The sequence below is a fragment of the Erythrolamprus reginae genome, chromosome 1 (genome assembly GCF_031021105.1).
Source record: "Erythrolamprus reginae isolate rEryReg1 chromosome 1, rEryReg1.hap1, whole genome shotgun sequence".
NCBI lineage: Eukaryota > Metazoa > Chordata > Lepidosauria > Squamata > Dipsadidae > Erythrolamprus > Erythrolamprus reginae.
The window spans coordinates 346,646,483-346,673,885 of NC_091950.1; the positions used below are offsets into that span (position 1 = coordinate 346,646,483).

A 27,403-nucleotide genomic window follows, 5' to 3' on the forward strand; every position below is an offset into this window, starting at 1 on the left:
ATCTGCACTGTTGCTTTGAACAAAAACCCTTTCCTCCATACTCAAAAATGCCCTGCCCCGCTCCAAGGCAGGGGGCCTGTGCTGAGTTGCTTTTCTGTGGAAAGAAATGTGATCGCTTCCACTAGCATTAGACAATTGAGTGGCTTGAAGCCACAAATCCTGGACCCAAGGCAGTGATTTATTCACTGCCACCCGTATCCGGAAGGCTTCATCATACTGAAGCCAAGCAGTTCCTCCAAACTCATAATATGCGCTCAAGATAATATCCGGCTATTTCACTAGAGCCATATCTTTTTCGATTACCACAGTGTGATGGATCATAAAAGAGTATAGCCATGTTCTAAGACATTTTTCTACTTTCTGTCCTTTAGGGCAGCCTTGTTCTTTATCTTCCTCCTTGTTCTTTTTACCCGTAACCATAGTTTCCTCTAAGGTGCGCAGTGCGCTGGAGCGCAGGCAAATCCTAAGGACAGCCCAGAGTTTTCCAAGCTGGCGTGGAGCCAGCGCGGTTTCTCCCCAACCAACAGCTGATCCGCCCCTCCCAAGCTGTAGGCGGGGAGAAAGCCCTGGCTTCCTCGGCTCTGCCGTCGGCTGCGCCCACCTCCTCCCATGCCCTTCCGCTTACCCTCAGCTGCCGCCACACCTGCCCTGGCTCTGATACACACCTGTGCGGCGTCGGAGGAGGTGTTGGCCTCCTCCCCAGCCGCCGCGCTGGGAGCTGCCTCCTGGAGCCAGGGGCGACGGGCTGGGGATCAGCCTACTCCGCCCTGAACTCCGCCTCCTCCCCCGCCACCATACTGGCCAGCAAAGCATCAAGGCTTTTGAGGTGAGCTGCACGGCGGCGGCAGGAGGCACAGCCAAGTGGGGGGTGCGGAGCCAAGGGGAGGGTGCGCCGGCCAGCAAAGCCAGCTTTCCAGGAAAGCAGTGCACTTTTCAAATGTGCTGCTTTCCTGCATCTCTTTCCTGGGCAGGGAGGCGGGGAGGCAGCCACCTTCCCCCCGCGGCACTAGGCTCAAGCCCTGTGCTGGCCAGGAAAGCCGTCTTTGCTGACTGGCGCAGGGCTTTCCCGGACATTCGGCTTTGTTGACCGGCACAGGGCTTGAGCCTGGTGCCGCAGGTGGAAGGTGGCTGCCTCACCCCCCCCTGCCCAGGAAAGAGGTGCAGGAAAGCAGCATGTTGGAAAAACGCGCTGCTTTCCCGGAAAGCTGACTTTGCTGGTCGGCACAGGGTTTGAGCCCTGCACCGGTCAGCAAAGCCGGATGCCCGCCGGAGAAGTGGAGAGAAAAAAGGGAAAGAGAGGGAGGAAAGAGAAGTGGAGAGGAAGGAAAGAGGGAGGGAGGGAGGGGAAAGAAAAGGGTGAGAGGAAGAAAGCAAGAGAGAGAGAAAGCAAGGCAGATACGCCAGCCCACCACCAGCCCAAAGTCCGGTCGTGGGGGGGCAGATCCGTCGGCCCGCTGATGGTCATCCATGGGGGGAGCGGATCTGCCAGCCCACCGCCTGCCCAATGTCTGCCCGTTCGGGAGGGGCGGCTCCGCCAGCCCACCGCCTGCCCGATGTCCGTCATGGGGGAAGAGGCAGATCCGCCAGCCCACCGCCAGCCCAAAGTCCGTTCGGGGGGGCGGATCTGCCGGCCCACTGATGGCCGTCCATGCAGGGGGGGCGGATCCGCCGGACAAAGAGAGGAAAGAAAGAGGAGGAGGGAGGGAGAGAAAGAGAGGAAGGAGGAGAAAGAGACAGAGGGGAAAAAAGAAATAAAGGGCGAGAGATAGAAAGAGAGAGAAAGAGAGGGAGAGAGAGAAAAAGAGGAGAGAGAAAGAACGGGGCGGAGATAGAGAGAGAGAAAGAGGGAGAGAGAAAGAAATGGGGAGAAAGAGAGAGAGAGAAAGAAAGGGGAGAGACAGAAAGAGAGGGAAACAGAGAAAGAGAAAGAGGGAAAGAGAGAGAGAGAAAGAGAAGGTGAGAGAGAGAAGACCCGTTGTACCTACCTGAACGGTCTTCTCGATGCACTGGAAGGAGAGTCCAACATGGGTAATGTTCCAATCTTATTGGTAGAGACTGAGTTATAATTAGCATAATAATAGCTACCGCCCCCTTACTGCTCCCATGAGCCCCAGTTTTAAAAACAAAAAACATATGTAAGAGGATAACCAAATTTTATTAATACAACTAAACTTCAACTCCCCATCTCCGACGTCTCTGAACTTCAACAAGTTGGGTGGGTTTGGACTCTCCTTCCAGTGCATCGAGAAGACCGTTCAGGTAGGTACAACGGGTCTTCTCCACTGCATCTGGAAGGAGAGTCCAACATGGGATATACCAAAGATTTACTGCCCATGGGAGGGAGAAGGTCTTGACTGGGACGTTGGAGATGCACACACTTTCTGTAGCACACGTCTACCAAATGCCGCCTCAGCGGACGCAAATGAGTCCAACTTGTAGTGCTTAATAAATGTCGTAGGTGCCGCCCAAGTAGCAGCTCTGCAAATGTCCTCTATAGAGGCCTGTGTTGTCCATGCCGCCGATGTGGCCGCACTCCTGGTCGAATGAGCTGTTAAGCCCTGCGGGGGGTCATGACCTCCCGCTCTATAGGCCTCCAGGATGCAGTCCTTAAGCCAACGGCTTATCGATTTAGAAGATAGTCCAAGTCCCATTCTGTGTTGAGCAAACGAAATAAACAAAGTCTCAGACTTCCTGAATGCTGCAGTTCTCCTAATATAAATCTTTAGAGCACGTCGTACGTCAACTTTATGCCATCGTAATTCTGATGGATGGTCTCCATGCGTGCAGAAGTCAGGCAAGATAAGTTCCTGTTTCCTGTGAAACAAAGTGTTCACCTTGGGAATGAACGACGGATCCAAGCGGAGTACCACTCTATCTGGATAGAATATACATAAATCCGGTCTCACAGATAGGGCTGAAATCTCTGACACCCTGCATGCCGAAGTGACCGCTACTAAGAAGGCTGTCTTCAAGGATAAGAGCCTCAGTGGAATTGATCTCAAGGGCTCAAATGGTGGTTTTGTCAAGGCCTTAAGTACTATCGAGAGATCCCATGAGGGGAACCTCCGTACAGGTGGTGTATGTGAATTCGAGGCTCCACGTATAAAGTCTCTTACCCACGAATGGTGGGCTAGTGAGCGAGCCTCCGGTATCAGAATCATGGTGGATAGTGCTGCCACCTGTCTCCTTAATGTGTTAGGAGCCAGTCCCCGGTCTATTCCTGCTTGCAGGAATTCTAGCACCGTAATCACCGATGCTTCCTTGGGGTTCTTGCCCTCCTTGTCACAAAAGGAGCAAAAGGCAGCCCACGTGGCCTGGTATATCCTTGAAGTCGAGGGACGTCGAGCAGCTTGAATTGTATCGATGACCTTCTCTGGCAGATCTTGATGCTTTAATCTGTACCTTTCAAGTGCCAGACGGTTAGTTGTAGCCACTGGGGATCCGGGTGTAACAGGTTCCCCTGGCTGAGGGTGATGATGTTGTCTGGTATCCTCCATGGTGGAACTAGCGACAGAGCCATCAGGTCGGCGAACCACGGCCGGCGTGGCCAGTATGGTGCCACCATCAGAACCTCTGCCTTTTCCTGAAGAATCTTCTCCAAGACCCTGGGTATTAGGTTTACTGGAGGAAATGCATACAGCAGTCCTGTCGGCCAAGCTGACCGTAGGGCGTTGACCCCCTCTGACCCTGGTTCCGGGAAACGTGAATAGAACCTTTGGGTCTGCGCATTCCTGTGGGTAGCGAACAGATCTACAGATGGAGTCCCAAACCTGTGCGATATCTGTTGAAAAAGCGCTGGGTCCAGCCTCCACTCTGATGGGTCCAATGTAGTCCTGCTTAGCCAATCTGCCTGGGTGTTGTTGGTCCCGGCAATATGCTCTGCGGATAAGGACGCCAGGTGAAGTTCGGCCCAATCGAATAGATTTGCCGTCTCGTCCATGAGGCGACGCGACCTCGTGCCCCCTTGGTGGTTCAAATGGGCTCTGGTCGCTACATTGTCTGTAAGCACTAGTATGTGCTTGCCCTGGACAACAGAGTGGAAGGCCTGAAGAGCTAGGAAGACCGCTCTGAGTTCGAGGAAGTTGATGTTTATAGGTGACAATTCCTCTGCTGACCATGTGCCTTGCGCCATGTGGGGGCCGATGTGAGCTCCCCAACCGTAGAGGCTGGCGTCTGTAGTCAGAATCATCTTGTCGTGCATCAGAAAGGAAGAACCCTTGAGTATTGCGGGCGATGTCCACCATCTCAGGACAACCTTGACGCGTCGTGGCATGTGAATTCTCTGATTTGAATGACTCACCCTGGCCCTTTGAGCCGGTAGTAAAAACCACTGCAGGGCCCGTATGTGGTGTCTGGCCCAGGGCACAATCCCTATAGCGGAGACTAGAGTTCCCAACACCTTTGACAACAGTGACATGGGGACCTGTCTGCGCTGGTTGAGTTCGGTTAATAAACGTTGTATATTCGCTATCCTCTCTGGGGAGAGCGAGACTGAGCCCGACAAGGTGTCTATGATCGCCCCTAGATGTAAAAGTCTGGTTCGGGGGATCAGCTGGCTGGCTCTTTTCCAGATTGATGGTAAAGCCATGAGCTTCCAATGTCCGCATAGTCTGGTTTAAGTCCTGTTTCGCCTGCGTTGACGACCTGGACAGTATGATGATGTCGTCCAGGTACGCCATCAGTCTGATGGATTGGGAGCGCAGGTGTGCCGTCAGGGCATCCAGGAGCTTGGTAAAGGTCCGTGGAGCCGACGAGAGGCCGAATGGCATGGCCTTGTATTGGTAGTGTGTTCCCTCTGAACAAAAACGGAGGTACTTCCGGTGTGATGCGTGTATGGGGACGTGTAGGTACGCCTCCTTCAGGTCGATGGACGTTAACAGATCCTGTGATCTCATTGAGGTCAAGATAGTTTGAAGCGAGTGCATGTGGAACCGCCTGTATTTTATAAAGATGTTGAGTTGCTTCAGGTTGAGAATCAACCTGCAACCTCCTGAAGACTTGGGAACGATGAAAATCCTGGAGTAAAATCCTTTCCCCTCTTCCTGTGGCGGTACAGGCTCTATGGCCTGGATTTCCAGCAGATGAGCAATTTCGTTTTGTAGTTGTTGCTTGTTTTGCGGGTTTCGAACCCGTGGGCAGAGTATGAACCGGTTGGGGGGTTGGCCTACAAACTCCAGGCGCAGCCCTCCCGACACCGTAGCTTGGACCCATTGGTCTGAGGAGGTGGTGTACCAGGAGGCGCTGAAGTGCTGGAGTTTCCCGCCGATCGGGAAATGTCTGGCAGAGTCACTTAGAGCGGCGGAAGCCTCTCTGGGTGTTCCCCCGAAAGGGCCGCCTCGAGCCCTGGTAGCCCCTGGGTCGGTCTTGAAAGGACCCCCGGTCGCCCCTGAAGGTCTGGCTGGAGAATTGACCTTGCGAGTACGACCTTTGGCCCTGGCCTGCCCCTGTGGAGCTATCCCAGCGGGGCGTTTGGCGCCTCGTATATGGCGCTGATCTCCGGTCCTGTCGCCTGCCTGTTCTGGGGAGGACCTTGCGCTTGTCCTTGTCCTCAATAAGGACCTTGTCCAATATATCCCCAAAGAGCATAGAGCCTTGGAATGGGGCTGACGCCAGTCTCCATTTGGACTTTAGATCGGCTGGCCAATGTCGGAGCCACAGGAGCCGGCGTGCTGCAAGTGTGGTAGCCATGCCCCTGCTGGAAAATTTAGCCGCATGCAGTGTAGCGTCTGCGGAAAATTCGGCCGCAGCTCGCAACTTCGCCAGGTCCTGACGTAGTCTTCCATCCTCCGGCCCCAGGCGAGATTGCATCTCCTGTATCCACCGGAGGGAAGCTCGATTTATGAAGGATGCAGCCGCTGCTGCCCGAAAACCCCAGCTCGCCATCTGGTGCGCCTTCTTTAAGAGAATCTCCGCCTTCCGGTCCTCAGGCTTCAGACTCTCCCCGGTTTCGGAGGGCACCAGGGCACTGGAGACCAAGGTCACGACCGGTTGGTCTATGGGTGGAAATTCGAGGAGTTTCTCCACCTCCTCGTCGAACGTGTAAAAACGACGTTCCAGGTTGGAAGGACCTTGGGCTGCTGCAGGGTATTGCCAAGGGCGCTTGGCTCCCTGCAGAAAAATATTTGATGCTGGAAAATGTTCTGACTCGGGTTGGGGTTCCTGTAGCAAGGCATCTGGGGTCTTGTCTGCATCCTCTGTTGTTTTAGTTGTACCTGGTAGGTTCATTACCTGTTTAGCCTTAAATAGCAGAGTCCTGAACAATGTTGGCTTAAACAGGCCTACCGGTTGGGGTTGTTCGGGAGTGGTTTCATCCTCAGAGAGGTCATACTCTCTATCGCTGTCCTCTCCCATGAGTGGCTCCTCTGATAAGGACCCCAAGCCCGAGGGGGGCGGTGCTGACCAGACCTGCCCTGTTGTTTCTTGGGAAGGTTGCTGGCTATATTTAGTGGCCCCAGCCGCTATGCCTTGAGAGTAAACGTTTGCAATTAAATCCTGCAAGTCGGGTGGCATATCTTGCCAAGTGCTTGCCTGCGCCCTTAATCCCGCCGCTGTGGGCGTGAACGTGGCAGATGGCCCCAGGGAACTCCTTCTAGTATAACTAGCTGACTCAGGCCTGTTCCATGAGGGGCCTGGGGAGGAGATGATGCGTGGCAACATAGGTGAATGCCTGTCAGGTGACCAGTCCTCCTCGGGTAGGCCAAAGGCCGGCTGTGAGGTGGCTGGGTCAGGTGTTGCTTGCCTCTGACCCAGTGGCACTGTAGAGGGGGAGGCCTGTAGAGCTGCCTCCAGTTTTTTCTCTAAGGCCTTAATACGTTTTTCTGCCTCCTTCATAGATGAGGCTGAAGCTGGGGACTGTGAAGTCTTGGACTTCTCCTTGGCTTTCCCTTTGGGTTTCTCCTTGACCACATTGGGAGAAGCGGCCCTCTCGAGTCCCGCTTGTTCCTCCATGTATTCACAGTTGTGTAGTTGAGGAACTGACTTGTTTGGGCCTTGCAGCCTCGTGGCGTGGTAATGTTTTTGGCTCTGAATCAGCAACAAAAATGGCCACCGTCTGTTTCGGCCAATCACGCCTGCGCACTGAGGCTTGCAGCCTCTTCGCGCCTACCAGCTGCAGGAAGGACTTCCTGTTGGCGCCTTTCCCGGTTGCACAAGTAGCAACCAACATGGCGGCCCCCTGTGCCGCTCTTGGCTTTTTTTCCCTTTCGGGGGGGGGAGCGCTGCGGCTTCCAGCCCTTTTGCGGCCATGGCGGCTCCCGCTGCCTTCGCTGGCTGCGCGCTCGCGGCTTTGCTGGCCTCGCCGGTGTGTCCGGCCGTCCCAGCGCTTCTCGCTCGCCCTGCGGCTTCCAAGCCGGCGGCGGCTGCGGCGGCGGCTCTTTCGGCGGCCGCCGAACAGCTGAGAGGCGCGGCTCCGATCCTCGTCGAGAGCCCAACGACAGCGCCTTCCAGGCTTCCCAGTGGAGGGGGCTGACCCCTCCACCTTCAGCCCACAGCCCTGGTCTGGCCACGGAGGTCATGGACCCCAGGCTGGGTGCTCCTCTGCGGGGTGTTCCCACGGAGGGAATACAAGACCCCTGAGGAGGATCGGTGGGGGTGCTGCCCGCGGAGGGCAGAGACCCCTGTCTTCTGTTTTCCTTCCTCTGTGATCCTTGCAATCTGAAACACAAAGCACAGGATTAAACAGGTCAAAAACACTTATGTAAATACAATTTATTTTCTATATTTCTATATATCTATATATAACTATATTAAAGCTCCTAAGAGCAAAACCCAGTATGTCTCTACTCTTAGACTGAGTTTTTAAAACTGGGGCTCATGGGAGCAGTAAGGGGGCGGTAGCTATTATTATGCTAATTATAACTCAGTCTCTACCAATAAGATTGGAACATTACCCATGTTGGACTCTCCTTCCAGATGCAGTGGAGAAAAAAAGGGGGAGAGATGGAAAGAAAGAGAAAAATGAGAAAATGATGGAGGGAAAGAACGAGGGAGAGGAAAAAGAAACAAATGAGAGAGAAGGGGAGAGAAGGGAAAAAGGAGAGGGAAGACAGAAAGTGAGAAAAAGAGAGAGAGCAAGAGGGGAGAGAGAGAGAGAGAGAAGATAGGAAGGAAGAGAGAGAGTGGAGAAAGGAAGGAAAAGAGTGAGAGTGAGCGGAAGAAAGCAAGAGAGAGAGAAAGTGAGAGAGAAGAGTGGACGGAAGAGAGAGAGAGAGAAATGATAGAAAAAAGGGGAGAAAAAAGAGAAATGAGAACATGATTGAGGCAGAGAATGACAGGAAAGAGAGAGAAACAGAGAGAGAAGTGACACTTGATTTAAGCATATGGTAAAAGCACTTAAATAATAACAGAGAAAAAAACCCCAGCCCTCACCTCTTTTTATTAATAGTTATGTTTTGGTTTTGCTGGTTGTTTTAGTTTTAATAGTAAGAGATTTTGGTTTTGTTTTATTATTAATTTCTTTTAATAAAAAAGAAGGGATTGATTGATTGATTGATTGATTGATTGATTGATACTTCTATGTCGCCCAGTCCCAAGGGACTGCCGCTCAGACACTAGACTTTTCCGCCTACCCCGAAAAAAAATTAGAGGGAACACTGCCCGTAACCCTATATAATAGTGAGAAAATGTCTACATACTCTCCCCTCCAGATTTTCTCCTTAGTAGCAAAGAGTAGGTGAAAACCTAGTGGTGTGCAAGTGTCTCCCCCAAGGAATCGCCTCTGTCTGTACTGCTACCAAGGAGTCACCCAAAACCTGTGCGGCAGCTGGTCGCCTTGCTTCCCCACTATGTACTGCCTGTACCATTTTTTATTGTGAGGCTAATAAAAGCCCAGATACCTGGGGTCCACCCCTTGACTGACTGGCAGGCACCTGTACAGCGGGAGTCAGGGGCAGCCTGCACTCCCCAAACCTCTGTGCATGTTTGTCCTGTTCCTCAGCCAACTCCTACAAGCACTGAGGGAGCCATGACTGCAGCCGCTTGTCCCTGATCCCCCAACGCCCCCCTTGGGAGTGCCTACTAACCCAGTCGGATTCCCCTCCCCTTGCTGAGGGGGCATTGTGCACTCACCCCAGGCCAGTACTATATCTAGTGAGTGGGTTAAGAAATTCAGAACCTAAAATGCCCCCCCCCCCCCAGCAAGATTCAGTCACAAAAATTCATTAAGAAACTGTAATTTTAGCAAGGACAAAGCAACAATTGAACTATAATCAGCAAAATATACTATGGATCCTAAACACAATTCCTATTAGAATAATCTGATTTGACATTTCAAATAAAAAAGTTCTTTTGTCCATCATTCCTTATTACAGTTATTTCAATAAATAGGGAGATCAAATATTAATTTCTTTTCCACTTCTATTTACTTCTGAAGTAAAGCATTAATCAAGAAAAAGGTTGCTTAAAAATTAGAAAAAATGCAGTCACCAGAATCATGAGATAGGAAACAACTAAGTTTGATTGATAAATAAATAAACAAACAAACAAGGTTGCGCATTGCTTAACATTACAATGGCCTATGACAGTATGCTTTGAGCAACTAAAGGTAAGACAGACAGCATACCTTTGGCTGGAACAGGTATTTTGTCAATTTGTTTTGTGACTTTCTTCTTTGCTTCATTTTGAGTCTTTGCTGGCAAGGGTCTGTTATAAGGATCCAGGGTCTATTTCCATAGTGATACATGAAAAAGAAGATTGGCGAAAGATTTATAGATTTATACCATCTGAAGAGAAACCAGCAGAGGGTTGGCATGTAAATTAAAAAAAGAAAAAGGGGAAAGATATATACAACAATTAGAAGATAGGAACGGAGATAGGCAATTTACAATAGAAGCAAAGAAGAAAATTGTGGTAGAATATTTTAGAGAACTTTACAAAAAAGAAGAGGTAGATGAGGAACAGTTGAAGACATATATAAACAAAATAGATTTAGGAGCATTAACGGATTTAAATAAAATATCACTGAATAAAAAAATAACATCAATGGAATTAGAAAACACGATTCAGAAACAAAAAACCAGTAAGACACCAGGGCCAGATGGAATTCCGAACAAATATTACAAAGAGTTAAGAGAAACCCTACAAGAAACATTATCTATATTTAATGAGGTGTTAGATCGTGGGGAAATTCCAAAATCTTGGACTGAAGCATTGATAACCTTAATACCAACGGATAACTCGGAAAAACAAAAAATACAAAATTATAGACCAATCTCATTACTTAACGCAGATTACAAAATATTCACAACAATTATGGCAAATAGAATTAAACCAATTTTAAACGAATGGATACATATGGATCAAAATGGATTTCTACCTGGTAGATTTATTCAAAACAATACAAGGATAATGCTTAATACAGTGGTACCTCAAGATACGAACCCCTCGTCCTACGAACAACTCGTGATACGAACCCGGGGTTCAGAAAAATTTTGCCTCATCTTACGAACTTTTTTCGAGTTACGAACCGGCGGCTGTTTTAAAAGGTGACAGCCGGGCGGCGGGGCTTCCCAGAAGCCTCCCGAACGCCGGTTCGTAACTCGAACAAAGTTCGTAAGAAGAGGCAAAATTTTGCTGAACCCCGGGTTCGGTTCGGAAGGTTGCTGGGAAGCCCCCCAGGCCGGCTGCGACCTTTTAAAACAGCCGCGCCGCTTCCCAGCTGTCTCCCGAAGCCGAACGCGGAAGTTCGGCTTTAGCGTTCGGCTTCAGGAGACAGCTGGGAAGCGGCGCGGGTGTTTTAAAAGGTTGCAGCCGGCCTGGGGGGCTTCCCAGCACCCCCCTGAACCCCGAACCCTCTCTGAGGGGGTAAGTAATTAACCCCCCCCAGAGTAATGGACGGACAGATGGAATTGTCCTTGGGAGGCAAAACCCACAACTACTCCGTCTTGTCAGGGTTGAGTTTGAGCTTGTTGACACCCATCCAGACCCCGACAGCCTCCAGGCACTGGAACATCACTTCCACTGCTTCGCTGACTTGACATGGGGTGGAGATGTATGCATACTGATGATATCTTAGCACATGCCTTTGGATGATCTCACCCAGCGGTTTCATGTAGATATTAAATAGCAGGGGGGAGAGGATTCACCCCTGAGGCACCCCACAAGGGAGAGACCATCTTGCCGCCTTGAGCGCCACTTTGTAAGTCTTAATGTGAGCTTTTACAAGTGTTCGGTCAGATTCGGACTTACTCTTTCTCCATCTTTTCTCTAGATGTCTCTTCTGGCGTTTCCACTCCCAGAGCTCCTCGGTAAACCAAGGAGCCCTCCGGGGTCTAGTGCCACAGAGAGGTCACAATGGTGCAATTCGGTCAAGAGCCTCCGTCCTATTCCAGGCTACGGCAAGAGACTCTGCCGAGCTGTGGACAAGTGAATCTGGTAAAGCCCCAAGCATCCTCTGAAAGCCCTCTGGGTCCATCAGGCATCTGGGGTGGAACCACTTAGCCGATTACACCTCCCTGCGGGGGAGGATTGGAGCCAGGAAATCAAGCTGTAGTAGAAAATGGTCTGACCATGACAGAGGCAACACTTCTAAGCCCCTTAGTCTCAGACCATTACTCAATTGCTCCGAGAGGAATACCATGTCGGGTGCGTGTCCCCCTTTGTGAGTCGGACCGTGAACTACTTGAGTCAGTTCCATGGCTGTCATGGTGGCCATGAACTCCTGTGCTAACCCAGAGAAACCGCCAAGTGACGGCAGTTTGAAGTACCCCAGGACAATGAGTCCAGGGAACTCCACCGCCAACCTGGCCACCTCCTCGAGCAGCACAGGCAGGGCTGTTGTTCACGTAGCTGGGAGGCAGGTACGTGAGCAACAAGCCCACCAGAATCCCTAAGTCCAACTTCACAAGGAGGGACTCACAACCCGCAATCTCAGGAGCAACGAGTCTACATAGGCAGAGGTTCTATTTGGCTATAATAGCCACTCTTCCCCCCCTTCCCTGGGGTCGAGGCTGATGCCATACCTGAAAACCGGCTGGGCTTATTTCCGAGAAAGGAACTCCTCCCTCTGGGCTCAGCCAGGTTTCAGTCACACTTTTACTCAAAGTTAAGATTAGTCAAAAAGAAATTGATATCAACAGTATACATTTTGTGGAAGAATTACTATCCCTCTTTCCGCTACAACTTACCACAACAAATGAAGTATGAAAGGGCTAAAACGTATCAGTATGTGTGTATTCTGTAATCTCACAGGCTGTAATCAAATCAAATATCTTGAATGGCCAAGGACCTATGCAAGGGTCCTTTGTGTAGATTTCAGCTCAGCATTCAATACTATCATTCCAGATATTTTTCTCATTACATTAATTCAGCTAGCTGTGCCTCTCCACATTTGTAGGTGGATTGTAAGCTTTCTAAAGATTGGAAAACACATGAACTGAATAGATGCAAAACCGTAGAGATAATAGATTTTAGGCAAAGCCCTCCTATTCTACCACCTCTTACAATAGTAGACAACACTGTTTTGACAATAAAGTCCAAGGGTATCAAACTCAAGGCTCACGGGCTGGATCCAACCCATGGGTGCTTCGATCTGCCTCATGGGGCCACTCTGGAAACAACGAAGAATCAGCCTGCAGTGCCTCTGCCAGCAAAGGTGGAGCTAGGGAGGGCGGCACATGACTCTCCTGAGCTCCGTTTTCAGTAGCAGAGGGTTGCAGGAGGCTGTTCCAGCCAAAAATGGAACTCATGAGCATGTTATCACTGGCAAAGCACTCGGGCAATCGCAGGCGATGATACTGCAGGCGTCCCAGACACTGATGTGGCCCTCAATGAAATCGAATTTGACACACCTGATAAATACCTTCAAGTTTTTAGGTTCTATAATATCCCAGGACTTAAAATGGACACCTAACATCAAAAATATCATCAAAAAAGCACAACAAAAATGTACTTCCTGTGCCAACTCAGAAAGCTCAGAATGCACAAGAAGCTGCTGATACAATTCTACAAAGGAATTACTGGATCTGTTGCTTATTTTGCGTCTCTATAACTGTCTGGTGTGGCACAGCAGCTAAACAAGACACAGACTTCAAAGGACAGTTAGGACTGCAGGAAAAAAAAATGGCAACCAGCCTTGTATAATGCACAAGCCAGGAAGAGGGCTGCGAAAATATCTATGCATTCCTCACATCCTGGACATAACCTGTTTCAACTTCTTCCCTCAAGTTGACACTATAGAGCAGTGATGGTGAACATTTTTCCCCTTGGGTGCTGAAAGAGTGTGCGCAAACAATATCAGGAATGCATGAGTGCAGACACCCATAATTCAATACCTGGGGAGGGCAAAAACAGCTTTCACCACCACTGGGAGGCCTTCGGGTGGCCAGAAATGGCCTGTTTCCCAACTTCTGTTAGACCCAGTAGGCTCATCCTTGGCTCTCCCCAGGTTCCAAAGGCTTCCCTGGAGCCAGGGAGGGTAATAACACCCTCCCCTATTCCCCTGGGGGCTCTCTAGAGGCCAAAAACACCCTCCCATAGCCTCTGTGCAAGTCAAAAATCAGTTGATCGGCACATACATGCACATTGCAGCTGAGCTAGGGCATCGGTTCGCATACAAGCAGATATGGCTCCACATGCCACCTGTGGCGCCTATGCCATAGATTTGCCATCACTACTGTCACCTTTTTTTTTTTGCTCCGGTGCCAAAAGGGTGTGGACGCATGCAATAGCGTACACGTATGTGCCTACGTCTATAATGCAATGCCCTCCCCGCACATGTATGCACAAACCCCCTGCACTCCCCCTCCTGTGCATGTGTCTCACTGAAGACTCCGGACTTCCAGTAGGCACATTGGGCCATTTTTCATCATCTGCATGCTTTGGAAGCATTCCTGAAGTCTGGGGAGGGTGAAAAGAGCGCCCCCCCCCCGGAAGGATGAAAATCACCTGGTCAGAGCGCTCATGCATGCTGGAGTTGACATAGGGCAACGTCTTAATTTCCCTCAGATATGGCTCCGTATGCCATGCATGCCATAGGTTCGCCATCATGGCTAGAGGTCAGTGATGGTGAACCTATGGCACAGGTGCCACAGGTGGCACAAGGAGACATATCTGCTAGCATGCGAGCCGCTGCCCTAGCTCAGCTCCAACATATATGTGTGTGCCGGCCAGCTATGTTTGGCTCGCACAAAAGCTCTGGGAGGGTGTTTTTGGCTTCCAGAGAGCATCCAGGGGGATTTGTGAAGGTATTTTTATCACCCCCCCCCCCTTCAGCTCCAGGGAAGCATTTGGAGCTTGGGGAGGGCAAAATATGAGCCTAATGGGCCCTCCAGAAGTTGTGAAGCAGGCCATTTCTGGCCTCCAGAGGGCCTCGGGGGGGGGGGGGTAGGGAAACTATTTTCGCCCACCCCAGGCATTGAATTATGGGTGTGAGCACTCATGAATGCACGATAATGCGCGCCCATGCTCTTTTGGCACCTGAGGGAAAAAAGGATTCGCTGTCATTGCTATAGGGCATTGCACGCCAGAACAACTAGCCACAAAGAGAGTTCCCCCCCCATGTTATAACTCTCCTGAACAACTAATTCCCACAACACTGTCTATGCCCTAGGACAGTGATGGTGAACCTTTTTTTCCTCGAGTGCCAAAAGAGCGAGTGCACATGTTATCACGCATGCATGACTGCCCACATCCATAATTGAATGCTTGGGGTGGGTGAAAATAACTTCTCCTGCCCCCCAAACGCCCTCTCGTGACTAGAAATGGCCTTTTTCCCAACTTCTGGTGGGCCCAGGAGTCTCACGTTTCTCCCTCCCCAGGCTCCAAAGGCTTCCCTGAGAGCCGGGGGAGGGTAAAAACACCTTCTGCCTTCCCCCGGAGGCTCTCTGGAAGCGAAAAACACCCTCCCAGAGCCTGTGTGAGGCAAAAATCAGCTGGCCAGCACACACATGCACATTGGAGCTGAGTTAGGGCAATGGCTCATGTGCCATCAGATATGGCTCCACGTACCACCTGTGGCACCCATGCCATAAGTTCGCCATCACTGCCCTAGGATGTCAAACAACCTAGTAGGTTGTATTACTTATCTTCTTCTCTGTCCTATTACTGATTTCTTTAGATTCTTCATTGACAACCTTTAGTCTTGAAAGACTATGGTATCGTGTTCTGGAAAGAGTTCCTAGAACAGCATCTAGGGTGGCTAAAAATGTCAATCCGAGAGTGGCAGTCCCTTCCACACTGAGTGCAGATCCATTCTGTTCCTTGCCTGGCCCCTGGATTTCGATTGTTCCAGGACTGTCTCTTTGCCTTAGCCTTCCGAACAAGTGTCTCCTCGAAATGGAGAAGGCCATGCTGCATCTTTAACCTCCAAGTCAAGGTTCCCAAGCTGCTAATGTCCATTCCCAAGACCTTTAAATCCCTATTACAGATATCCTTATATCGCAGCTGTGATCTCCCTCTGGGGCTCTTTCCTTGCACTAGTTTACCATACAAGAGATCTTTCTGAATCTGACCATCATCCATTCTCACAACATGCCCAAGCAAGCGAAGACATTGCTGTTTCAATAGAGCATACATGCTAGAAATTCCAACAGAGTTGGATTAGATTCTTAGGACTATAATATGGGTGCTGTATCTCATGATTTATGTTGTTTATTTCTATTCTCTATTATGATTTACGCTGATTATTTAGTATCCCCTGCAATGTTCCCTCTAATTTTTTTTTGGTATGGGTGGAAAAGTAAAATGTCTGGGCGGCACATTTTCATGCCAGGGCATGGATCGGTTAGAAACCCGGTCGTTAAGCGAATCTGGCTTCTCCGCCCCCTCCCCAATTATCTTTCCTTGTGAGATGGTCGCAAAAGGGGGTCATGTGATCTCAAGACACAACAATGGTCATAAATATGAAACTGGCCAAGTTTTGATCACGCGATCGTGGGGCTGCAGCAAAGGTCGTAAGTGTGAAAAAGGGGGATAAGTCACTTTTTTGAAGGCTGTTGCGACTTTGAACGGTCAGTAACTAAACCACTGTAAGTCGATGAAAACCTTCCTTCTCCCCTAGATGTTTTCTGTGGAGCTTCAAAATGGACCCCTGATCTGCACTGGTCAGATAGATAATCCTCGACTTATGTTCTGGCCCCAATGTTTCTATCTCCTGAGTAAGACGGTTATTAAGTGAGTTCTGCCTCACTTTGCCACCTTTATTATTATGTCAATACAACACAGCAAATGAGATCACTATGCTGGATTTCGTATTTCATTACCAGTCGGGCACTTCCCAAGCACCTAAGACTGCGTGATGTAGTGGCGAATTATGTTTGCCGATCCCAGTAAAGTGGTCTTTTGCAATTGACAAATGGAGATTTTGTCAATTCCAAAATGTCCGCTGAGATCCTTTGGCACTGCGCCCAGCGTGCCAAGTACCACTGGGACCACTTTCACTGGCTTATGCCAGAGTCGTTGCAGCTTGATTTTTAGATCTTCGTATTTCACTAATTTCTCTAGCTGCTTCTCCTCAATTCTGCTGTCTCCTGGGATTGCGATGTCAATAATCCATAGTTTCTTTTTCTCCACAATCAGGATGTTTCGTGTGTTATGCTTCAGAATTCGGTCAGTCTGAAGTTGGAAGTCCCACAGTAGTTTTGCTTGCTCATTTTCGAACACTTTTTCGGGCTTATGATCCCACCAGTTCTTTGCCACTGGTAAATGGTAGTTCCGGCACAAGTTCCAGTGGATCATCTGTGCCACAGCATCATGTCTATGCTTGTAGTCAGTCTGTGCGATCTTTTTGCAGCAGCTGAGTATGTGATAGAAACATAGAAACATAGAAGACTGACGGCAGAAAAAGACCTCATGGTCCATCTAGTCTGCCCTTATACTATTTCCTGTGTTTTACCTTAGGATGGATATATGTTTATCCCAGGCATGTTTAAATTAAGTTACTGTGGATTTACCAACCACGTCTGCTGGAAGTTTGTTCCAAGGATCTACTACTCTTTCAGTGAAATAATATTTCCTCACGTTGCTTTTGATCTTTCCCCCAACTAACTTCAGATTGTGTCCCCTTGTTCTTGTGTTCACTTTCCTATTAAAAACACTTCCCTCCTGAACCTTATTTAACCCTTTAACATATTTAAATGTTTCGATCATGTCCCCCTTTTTCCTTCTGTCCTCCAGACTATACAGATTGAGTTCATTAAGTCTTTCCTGATACGTTTTATGCTTAAGACCTTCTACCATTCTTGTAGCCCGTCTTTGACCAGGTCTTTTCTTTATCCACTTTGCCTTCAGTCTTCTCCAAGAACTGGCCATGCAATGCTTTGTTCCGCCAACTGTCCATACGACATTGAGTTACAGTTTTTCTGTACTGGTTCTTAGTTTGCTTCACCTTGAGAAGCTTCCTATTGTTGACCTCCATCAACACTGACTCTTTGCTCTCCTTCACATAGTCAGGTAATGCATGCTTCTCTTCTTCCACTGTCTGCTTCACTTGCAAAAGTCCTCTGCCGCCTATTTTCCTTGGTAAATACAGCCTGTCAACATCGCTGCAGGGGTATAGTGCATGATGGATCGTCATTAATTTTCTGGGGAGGAATAAGTCTGAAATTTGTATATGTTTATGTTTTGTTTTTAATTTTCTTTTGTTAACATCTGATTGGCTATACAAGGTTTTCTTGGTTTATAGGAAACTGTATAAAGAAAGAAGGAAGCACTTTGGCATAATGGTTAATAAGTTAGAAATATAATTGGTGTACTTTTTTAAGGAACATTAAGGAGGGAATTTAATTTTAAAAAATGTAATTGGATGACAAAATTGGGAAAAAAAACTTTTTGCAACTTTTGAAGATTTATTTTAGTTACTAACAAAATACCACATTTTATTCATGGAAAATTAGATGGCACTGTATTGTTTGAATGCATGTTGAGAGAGAAAAAAATTACACCCCCCCAAAGGTCCTTCCTTCCTCTGTCCCTCCATTCATTTCATTCTTCCTCCTTCCTTATTCCCTCCATTTCTCCTTCCTTCCTTCCCTCCCTCCCTCCTTCCCTCCCTCTCCACTTCTCTTTCCCTTTTCTTTCTTTCTCTCTCTTTCCCCTCTCTCTTATTCTTTCCCTCCAGGTCTCTCTCATTTCTGTGTATTTCTCCCTCCCCCCCTTATGTCTCTCATTTGTGTCTCCTCCCTTTTTGCTCTCATTTCTCTCACCTTAATTTCTGTTTTTCTCTCTTTCCCTTTTTTTTTCTCTTGTAATTCAGAAGCAAGGGCTGCAACAGGACCTGGAGGGAGGCGCGGGAAGAGGCAGACTCTCTTCCGGTGGGGTTGTGTGGCTGCGATGGCAGGCAAAGAGCCATTTTCTTTGGGGAGGGGCCATATGCCTCTGGGGGGGAGGCTGAACGCGAGCTTTAAAGAGAAAGACAGAGAGAGGACAAGGCATGAGCTCCGGTTTGGACAGTGGCGTCACCCAAGCAATGGGAATGATTGCCCCTTTTCCCCCACAGGAGACACACATACACACACACTCCCCAGACCGGAGTTTGTGCCTCGCCCTCCCTCCCTCATTCTCTTTAAAGCTTGCGGCAGAGCGCTGAGCTTCCACCCCCCTCGGCACATGGCGGGGCGCAGACGTTCGCCCTGAGGCAGAGAGCCCACGGGGGTTTCTCCCCGGCTGACAGCTTGGGAGGGGCAGATCAGGTGTTGGGTGGGGAGAAACAGCGCCGGATCCACCACGCGGGGTTTGAAAACCTGCACGGCGTTTGGTTTTTGCCGTATGGTCGTGCATGCTAGAGGGAACATTGATCCCATGACTGTTACTGAGTGTTGTATCTATGATTTATGATAATTGCATTTTAAAATTATGATTATCACTTGTTGCTTTTTGTACACTGAGAGCTTATGTACCGGAGACAAATTCCTTATTCCAATCACACCTGGCCAATAAACAATTCTATTCTATTTTAAAAGGTCATTTTTTCCAAATTTGCTTATGGGAGAAACACTATAAAACAAAAGTGTCAAACTCACAGCCAATGTTCCGGATCCAGCCTGTAGGATGCTTAGATCCTTTACTGGAAACACCAAAAGACCAGCCCACAGTGCCTCTGCCAGCAAAAACAGGCTCCCAGTTTCTGTTTTCACTGGGATGGCCTCCTGCAACCCTCTGTCAGTGAAAACAAGCCTACTTTCACTGGCAGAGCACTCCCTGACAGGAGTGACATCAAGATGGCCATGCCCAACCTGGCCACGCCCCCTACCCCCTCGTGGTCAAGCACAACTCTGATGCAGCCCTCAATGAAATTGAGTTTGACATTCCTGGTATAGAATATACTACATAAGTGGATTTATTGTACATTTCACATATCACATAAGATGCCACAAAGCTTCAGTTTCTATAAAGGTTTAGGCTTTAGTGACACAGTATATTGATATATATAGATTGAATAACAAAGTCCAATACTGGCTGCTATGCAGGTCAATTTTAAGTAAATATAACAATTTAGTAACTATGCTAAATAAACAAGCACACAAATGTTTTAAAGGCATACTCAATTGGCATGGGACTCTTCCATTAAAAAATATATGTGTCTAATTGTATATAAGAGACAGATAGAGAAACTAATTACTGGTCAAGCCAAAGAAAATTTCATTGTTTCAGTGAACTGGAATTACCTTTCTCAGGCCTAGAAAGAAGCAATGGCAAAACCATTTTGGCAACGTTACAAATAAATCTGCAGAGAATTGTCCAGCCAGTCAACACGGCCTCAAAGTCGAAGCACGCAAGCGCATACACCCACACTCTCTTAAAAATAGGTGGAAAAAAATGCCCTTCCTTTCATACAGGCAATAATAAGTTAGCATCAGTAATCAGTAACAAGGGCTACCTTGTCAAGTTCAGATTGTTTCTTCTCTGAAGCGTCAGCATTCATCTTCAGCTGAACTATTTCCTTTGCAATGTTGTCTTGCAATTGGTTGACTTTTATTCGCAAGGGATCTTTATGTCCATCCTTCACCTTCTGTTTCTTCCTTAGCAATTCCCCTGAACCAAACAAAATAGTTGAATACAAAAGCCAACAAAATTATGTTCCCAAATGCAAAATGACTGTAATCATTAATGTTATTAAATAGCAAGGCTCACCGAAATGTCACAAGAGGTACAGAGTGTAAAACAAGCTAATGTTGTCTTTACTCATGTATGATACACCTAATAAATTCTGAGATGCATATAATCGAAAGGAAACAAACAGAATTTAATCCAGCTGACTACAGTATTTTTTGGTGTATAAGTCGCACATTTTTACTTCAAAAAAGTGCATCAAAAACTGGGTGCGTCTTATACATCGAATGCTGCGTGAGGGGGAGTTAGTCAGCGGTCAGCAGCGTGCTTTGCCGGCTGTCCCCGAGGCCAGGGTTGGAAGAACGGAGCCACAAGCACTGCCTTCAAGCTCCGTGCACGGCGGCCACAGACATCTCCAGTATTTTTCGCCCAGGCAAAAGACGCGGCGGCGGGGCAGGACGCCTGAGAACCTCTGCCACCACGTCTTTTGCCTGGGTGAATGGGGTATGAGAAGAAATAGTACCTCCTGGCTCTGAAAGTCTGTTTAATTGAGCACTGAGATCATGTAGGGTTTTTTGCCATGTTTCTTGTTCAGCTTTCAACTTCTCAATTTCTTCTATTACCTAAAAAGTGTTGAAGAAAAAACATGCATCAACCACCATCTTCCTTAGCAAAAGAAAAAGCAACATTGCAGAAATCAGTGTGGAAATGTACATTGCAACCGTGAATTCAAGCGATTTGAATAATCACTTTTGAATAATCATTTGAATGATTGTGCAAATTTAGCTTTTATCAGAGATAGCATCTCTTTCGTTATATGTTCCATCTGTATTTATTTTTCAGTAATCAGTTTTTTAGCATTCACTATCTTCTCCTGGGAAGCACTATAGCCTATAAGTAAATTTTAAGTAAGTCACAAGTAATGCAGGATAAAGTATAAATAAAATAAAATAAACATTTTTTGACACCACAGCAAAATATTGTGTTTTGTCCCTACAATAAAAGGGGGGGAAAGTTTCTGGTCACAAAAGCAATCTTTAAATAAACTATTTGTTCAAGATATGGACTATCTTAAGTGTTTCAAGCTCAAAACAACATATTTTTATAAGTCACTTAAAACATGTTGAGTTTTATTTTCTCAGAAAACACAAAAAACCTGACCATTCCAATAGAACATTGCTCCAGGTTCAAAATAGTATCTGTTTCTCATATTATGGGATAGCCCGACTAGAAGAACCGTTGCACTTACCTGAACGGTCTTCTCGCTGCACTGCAAGGAGAGTCTAACATGGGTTAATCTTCAGCCTTGCTGGAAGGGACTGAGTTAAAAATTAGCATAAATAACTGGTCCAACCCCCATGTTGCCCTTCCTGGGTCAGTCTTACAATAAAACGAAGTCATAGTGATAGTAAACCAACCAAACTTTATTTAACCAATTTAACTAAACTTTCAAGTAACCCTGTGTCCCTGGGCCAAACAGCCGGGTGGGTTTGGACTCTCCTTGCAGTGCAGCGAGAAGACCGTTCAGGTAAGTGCAACGGTTCTTCTCCACTTGCACTGCTTCGGAGAGTCCAACATGGGATGTACCCAAGCTTAACCAATTAAGGAGGGAGAAGGCTGGACCAGGGACGCAGTATTATTGCAAACTCTCTGCAGTACTCTGCGTCCAAAGGCTGCTTCAGCTGAAGCGAAAGTGTCCAAACGATAATGTTTGATGAATGTATTAGGGGCAGCCCAGGTCGCTGCACGGCAAATATCTTCAATCGGGGCCTGCGTTACCCAGGCTGCTGACGTGGCTGCACTCCTTGTTGAGTGGGCTGTAATGCCCTTAGGTGTCGGTGTGGGCCCTGATTTATATGCTGTGACGATACAGGAACGGATCCAACAGCTAATTGTTTTAGATGATACCTTATTTCCCATAGATGCCGGAAAATAAGAAACAAACAGGGCTTCAGTTTTTCTGAAGGTACTTGTACGTCTTATGTAGATTTTGATGGCACGCCTAACGTCTATCTTGTGCCATTTCAGTTCCAGAGGGTGCGTCCCGTGGGTACAAAAGTCTGGTAGGGTAATGTCTTGTGATCTGTGGAAAACCGTGTTCATTTTAGGTAGGAATGAAGGATCCGGTCGTAAGACCACTCTGTTTGTGTGAAAGATGCACAAGTCAGGTCTGACTGACAAGGCTGCGAGTTCGGAGACCCTTCTCGCTGATGTGATAGCTGTTAGGAAGGCTGTTTTTAGCGACAACAGCCGCAGCGCTATCTCCCGTAAAGGTTCAAAGGGAGGTTCCGTGAGGGCTTGCAGCACCAAGGGTAAGTCCCATGTGGGAAAACGATGTACCGGCGGAGGTCTGATGTTCGCTGCTCCTTTAATAAAGTCCCGAATCCATGGGTGTTGTGAGATCGGGCGAGAAAAGTCCATCTTGAGTATGGTGGCGATTGCCGCTGTTTGCCTGCGCAGGGTGTTAGGTGACAATCCTTTGTCCAAACCTGTTCGTAAGAATTCCAGGATTTGAATCACAGAGGGGGACTGTGGGTCCTGATTCCGGGCCCTACAAAAGGAGCAATATGCTCTCCAGGTCGCTTGATAAATGCGAGTCGTGGAGGGTCGACGTGCTGCTTGGATGGTGCTGATTACTCTGTCAGGTATGTGTTCCTTCCTTAATCTCTCCCCCTCAAGTGCCACATGGCAAGACTCCACCACTGGGGTTCCGGATGGTAAATTGACCCCTGCTTCAGTACCACCTTGCGGTATGGGAATCGCCAGGGGAGAGAAATTGATAGTTCTATCAAGTCCGCGAACCACGGGCGTCTGGGCCAATATGGAGCCACCAATAGTATCTCTGCTTGTTCTTGTAACAGTTTGTTTATTACTCTCGGGATCAGGCAAACTGGGGGAAAGGCGTAAAGCAATCCTTCCGGCCAGGGGCAAGTCAGTGCATTGATTCGCTCTGCCCCTGGTGCTGGGAACCTCGAGAAAAACCTGGGTAACTGATTGTTGTACTGTGTGGCAAACAGATCCACTTCCGGTGTCCCATATTTGTGAGTGATCTCCAAGAACAGGTTTATGTCCAAACTCCATTCCCCCGGATCGATGGTTGTCCGGCTGAGCCAATCCGCCTGAATGTTTGATGTACCTGATATATGTTCTGCTCCCAGGGATGCCAGTTGGTGTTCTGTCCATTTGAACTGGGACTGAGATTCCCTCATCAGGCGGCCTGATCTTGTGCCCCCCTGATGATTGATGTGGGCCTTTGTTGCCACATTGTCTGTAAGTATCAGTACATTCTGTCCCTTTACTTGTGTTGTGGATTGTCTGAGCGCCAGGTGTACTGCCCTGAGCTCCAGGTAATTGATGTTTGGACAGATAAGATCTTCTGGGTTCCACAGTCCCTGGGCTACTCCCACGTTGGAGTAAGCGCCCCAGCCCGAGAGACTCGCATCCGTTGTTATGGTTATCTCCTGTTGCGACAGGAATGGGGATGCTTGTAGTAGGGCTGATGATTTCCACCACGGAAGTGATCGACGTACTTCCAGTGGGATTGTTACCAACTTGGAAGAGTGACTGGTTCGATTCCTTTGGAAGGGAATGAGGAACCATTGTAATGGTCTGGCATGGAGTCTTGCCCAAGGCACAATGCCTATGCAGGATATGAAGACTCCCAGCAGCTGAGAAAGGAACGCCAGTGTCGTTGTTCGCTTGCGCTGCAGTTCCGTGACCAAGTGTCAGACCTTTTCTTGCCGTTCCTGTGATAGGAAAACTCTGCCAGCTATGGTGTCTATGTTGGTACCCAAGTGAGGTAGGTACCTGGTTGGTGAGAGATGGCTTTTTTGGTAATTGATTGAGAAACCCATAGTTTCCAATGTCCTTATGGTCTCCGTCAGGTCCTGTCGTGCTCGGCTGGGGCTGCTGGACAGTATGATGATGTCGTCCAAATACGCCATAAGGCGTAATGGACGTGTCCTGAGCTCTGCGGTGAGTATGTCCAGTAATTTTGTGAATGTTCTGGGCGCTGATGATAGGCCGAAGGGCATGGCCCTGTACTGGAAGTGCTGGTTTTCGAAACAAAAGCGGAGATACTTCCTGTAGTCCGGATGTATGGGGACATGAAGGTATGCTTCCTTGAGATCTATTGACGTCAGCCAGTCCCGCTGACGGATTGCTGCTAATATTGCCTTTAGTGAATGCATTTGGAATCTGCGGTAGTTTATGTATATGTTCAATTGTTTCAGATTGAGTATGAGACGACAACCTCCCGAGGTTTTGGGTACTATGAACACAATGGAGTAGTACCCCTGTCCCTCCTGATGAATAGGGACCCTCTTGATGGCACCAATGGCTAGTAGATGATCGATCTCCTGGTGGAGGAGGTTGCGCTTGTGGTTGAAGAGTACTGGACACTGCAGGAACCTGTTTGGGGGTCTCTGGATGAAGTCCAGGGTGAGACCCTGGGTTATTGTATTTAGAGCCCAAGTGTCTGTAGATATAGACTCCCAGGAGTTGGTGAAATGCTGCAGCCGTCCTCCTATGGGAAAGGGTCTGATGGAGTCATTTGTTTCTTCGATAACCTCCTCTCTTAGAGCCTCTGAAGGCCTTCCTTGTCTGTTGGAACTGTCTGTTCCTGTCTCTAAAGTTACCCCTGTCCGTCCTGTAGGAGGGCTGGGAAAAGGACCCCTGGGCATACGACCTTCCCGCCTGGGGCGCAGCGGTGGAAGATTCCGCCCGAAAGGGCTGGCGTCTGAAATAAGGGGTAGTGCGTCTCTCTTGACGTCTGTAGGTTCTAGGCAAGACTTTTTTCTTGTCCTTGTCCTCAACAAGGACCTTATCGAGAGATTCCCCAAAGAGTTTTGTCCCATCAAAGGGAGCTGAGGCCAATCGCCACTTGGATTTGGCGTCAGCTTGCCAAGTCCGGAGCCAGAGTAAACGGCGGGATGACTGGTTCGCTGCTAAGGTCCGTGAGGAGAACCGGGATGCCGACAGAGTGGCATCTGCAGAGAATTCTGATGCTGCTAACAGCTTGTTAAGATCTTGCCTCAGGCGGCCATCCTCCAGTCCCAGCTTTGTGAGCATCTCTTGGAGCCACAGAACTGAAGCTCTGTTAAAAAATGATGCAGCTGAAACCGCTTTGAGTGCCCATGCAGTCATTTGGTGAGCCTTTTTATTCACGCCCTCCGCCCTCCGGTCCTCTGGTTTTAGTCCATCTGCCACCTTCGACGGGACGAGCGCATCAGACACAAGTGCTGCTATTGGGGCGTCGATAGATGGAAATTCCAGTAAATTTTCTAGCTCTGGTTCAAAAGCGTAAAATTTGCGTTCAGAAGCTGTTGGGCCTAGAGCTGCCGCTGGATATTGCCAAGACCTTTTGATATTGTCCAAGAAGAGTTGAGGAGCAGGTATCAGGTCTGCATCCTTTTGGTGTTCTGTGAGCACCCTGGAGGCTGGCTGGGGAGTCGATGTTGCCTCTGTAGGCTTCTCAGGATGCCCGGGGTAACAGCCAATTTCGCCTTATTAAGGAGCACTCGAAAAATGGATGGTCTAAAGAGTCCCGCATATGTTGGAGGTTCTGGGGGTGCTCCCTCGTCCTCGGATAGGCCATCATCTGGCTCTGAGCCCTGCTCTCTAAATCCAGGGTCCTCATGGAATGAGTCCTGTACAGGAGATGGGGGGGCTGGAGCTGCCCAAATATCTCTCTGCACAGAAGGAGGAGGGCGTGGTGAAGCGGGGGGGCAGTTGCTGTTGTATACTGTTGGACCCCTGCTGCTATGCCATGAGAGTAAGCGGAGGCAATCATATCCTGTAATGCTGGTGGTAAGCGTTGCCAGGTGTCTGGGGAAGAGCGAAGGCCGGCAGCCGTCGGGGTGAATATGGCTGTTGGCAGTGGTTGCGAAGCCATGTGCCATGCCGAAGAAGAAGAAGAAGGCCTGGTAAATTCGGGCCTTGTTGACTCAGCCACTTGAGATGGGCCCCCAAACCTATCTGGTGACCAGTCCTTATCAGTGGCCAACCCAATTCCCTCCGGGAGTCTCGGGGGTGTAGCACTAGTTATTGTTCCCATACTCTGACCTGGCACTTGTATAGAAGAGCTTGTGGCTTGCCTCTGAGCCTCCAATTGATCTTCCAACGCTTTAATACGTCGTTCGGCTTCCTTGAGGGCAGAGGAAGATTGGGAACTCTTAGACTTGGCCTTGGAGGAGTGCGTTTTCTCCTTGGCCTTAACGGTCGGGGGTTCTGTTATCCCCTGTTGAGGAAGGTCAGCCATTCTAGACGAAGAAAGCTGTCCGCTAAAGGTAAACAATACCGGGCTCTTTGTTGCATTGTTTGCAATCTGACTCAGCAAAAAAATGGCTGCCCTCGGGTAAGCGCTGCCTCTTCCTGTGTTTCACAGGACATCCGGTCCTTCCTGCGCATTCCCGGGTGAATCAGGGCGTCAATCAACCCCTAAATTGGCGGGCGGAAACTGACTCCGTAAAGGAGCGTTTCAAAATGGCGGCCTCCTATCTAGCTCGCCATGCTCCCAATGGCTGCGCCCTTCGCTCTAGCCGTCTCCGACGGCGATCCGCAATCCGTACAGCCGCCCGGCCAGAGGCTCGTACTCTTCCACCTCCGCTCTCGAGGAGCCGATTTCAGCGGGAAATTCAAATTGGTGTCGTTCTTCCATCCTCTGGTATGGTAGATTTCCAAGTCGCTCCGACAGAGGTATGGCCGCGCAGGCCGGGGACCTCTTCCTTTGGCGACACCCGGTCTTGGGAGCAGTACCCACGCAGGGAAGAGGCTCCGACCTGGGAAACAACGCTGTGGGCTATACTCCGCAGAGCAGGGGCCCAATCCGCCGCGGTGAGTTGCTTGATGCATCTGAAAAGTAAACAGAGAAAAAGAAATTGTTAGTAATATTTAATTAATTTGTGAAATACTAAATCCTAAAACTAGACTATAAGAGTCATACGAGGAAAAACTCATGTGTCCCTTCACTGTGACTGAGTTTTTTAGACTGACCCAGGAAGGGCAGCATGGGGGTTGGACCAGTTATTTATGCTAATTTTAAACTCAGTCCCTTCCAGCAAGGCTGAAGATTAACCCATGTTGGACTCTCCGAAGCAGTGCAAGTGGAGAAATACATTTATGAAGTTTGTTTACCAAACCAAGTTTACAGAGCTCACATATGAATTACAATTAAAATATTAAATGCAATCTAATCAATTTAATTTAAATTCCAGCATAAGCAACTATATTTAATTGAGTTTGGCACTGCTGGTTATTTTCTGGAAGAGTCAAAAATGTAATTGCTTCCAGAAGACCAGGAGGCTGGGAACATCCTTATCTCAAGGGCTAAGATATTTCAAAGAAGTGCGACTTTTGCAGAGAATGCCCACTGTTGCACCCCTTACCATCATACCTCATGGGAGTAGAAACCCTTAGGAGG

At 48.5% G+C, this 27,403-nt stretch overlaps 1 protein-coding gene across 4 annotated transcripts in view; it reads right to left on the reverse strand.

Moving 5' to 3' along the window:
- LOC139157421 (zinc finger protein 318-like) overlaps nucleotides 1-27,403 on the reverse strand; it is an 84,321-nt gene that overhangs the window by 39,759 nt on the left and 17,159 nt on the right. Inside the window, exons 5-8 of one of the 4 annotated variants that reach the window (XM_070734169.1) lie at nucleotides 20,507-20,606; nucleotides 19,811-19,965; nucleotides 18,138-18,332; nucleotides 9,560-9,659 (exon numbers count right to left, since the gene is read on the reverse strand). In XM_070734169.1, the coding sequence (XP_070590270.1) occupies nucleotides 9,560-9,659; nucleotides 18,138-18,332; nucleotides 19,811-19,965; nucleotides 20,507-20,606 (550 nt within the window). The remainder of the gene's footprint in view (nucleotides 1-9,559; nucleotides 9,660-18,137; nucleotides 18,333-19,810; nucleotides 19,966-20,506; nucleotides 20,607-27,403) is intronic. The other 3 variants (XM_070734170.1, XM_070734171.1, XM_070734167.1) reach the window with 3 other exon arrangements.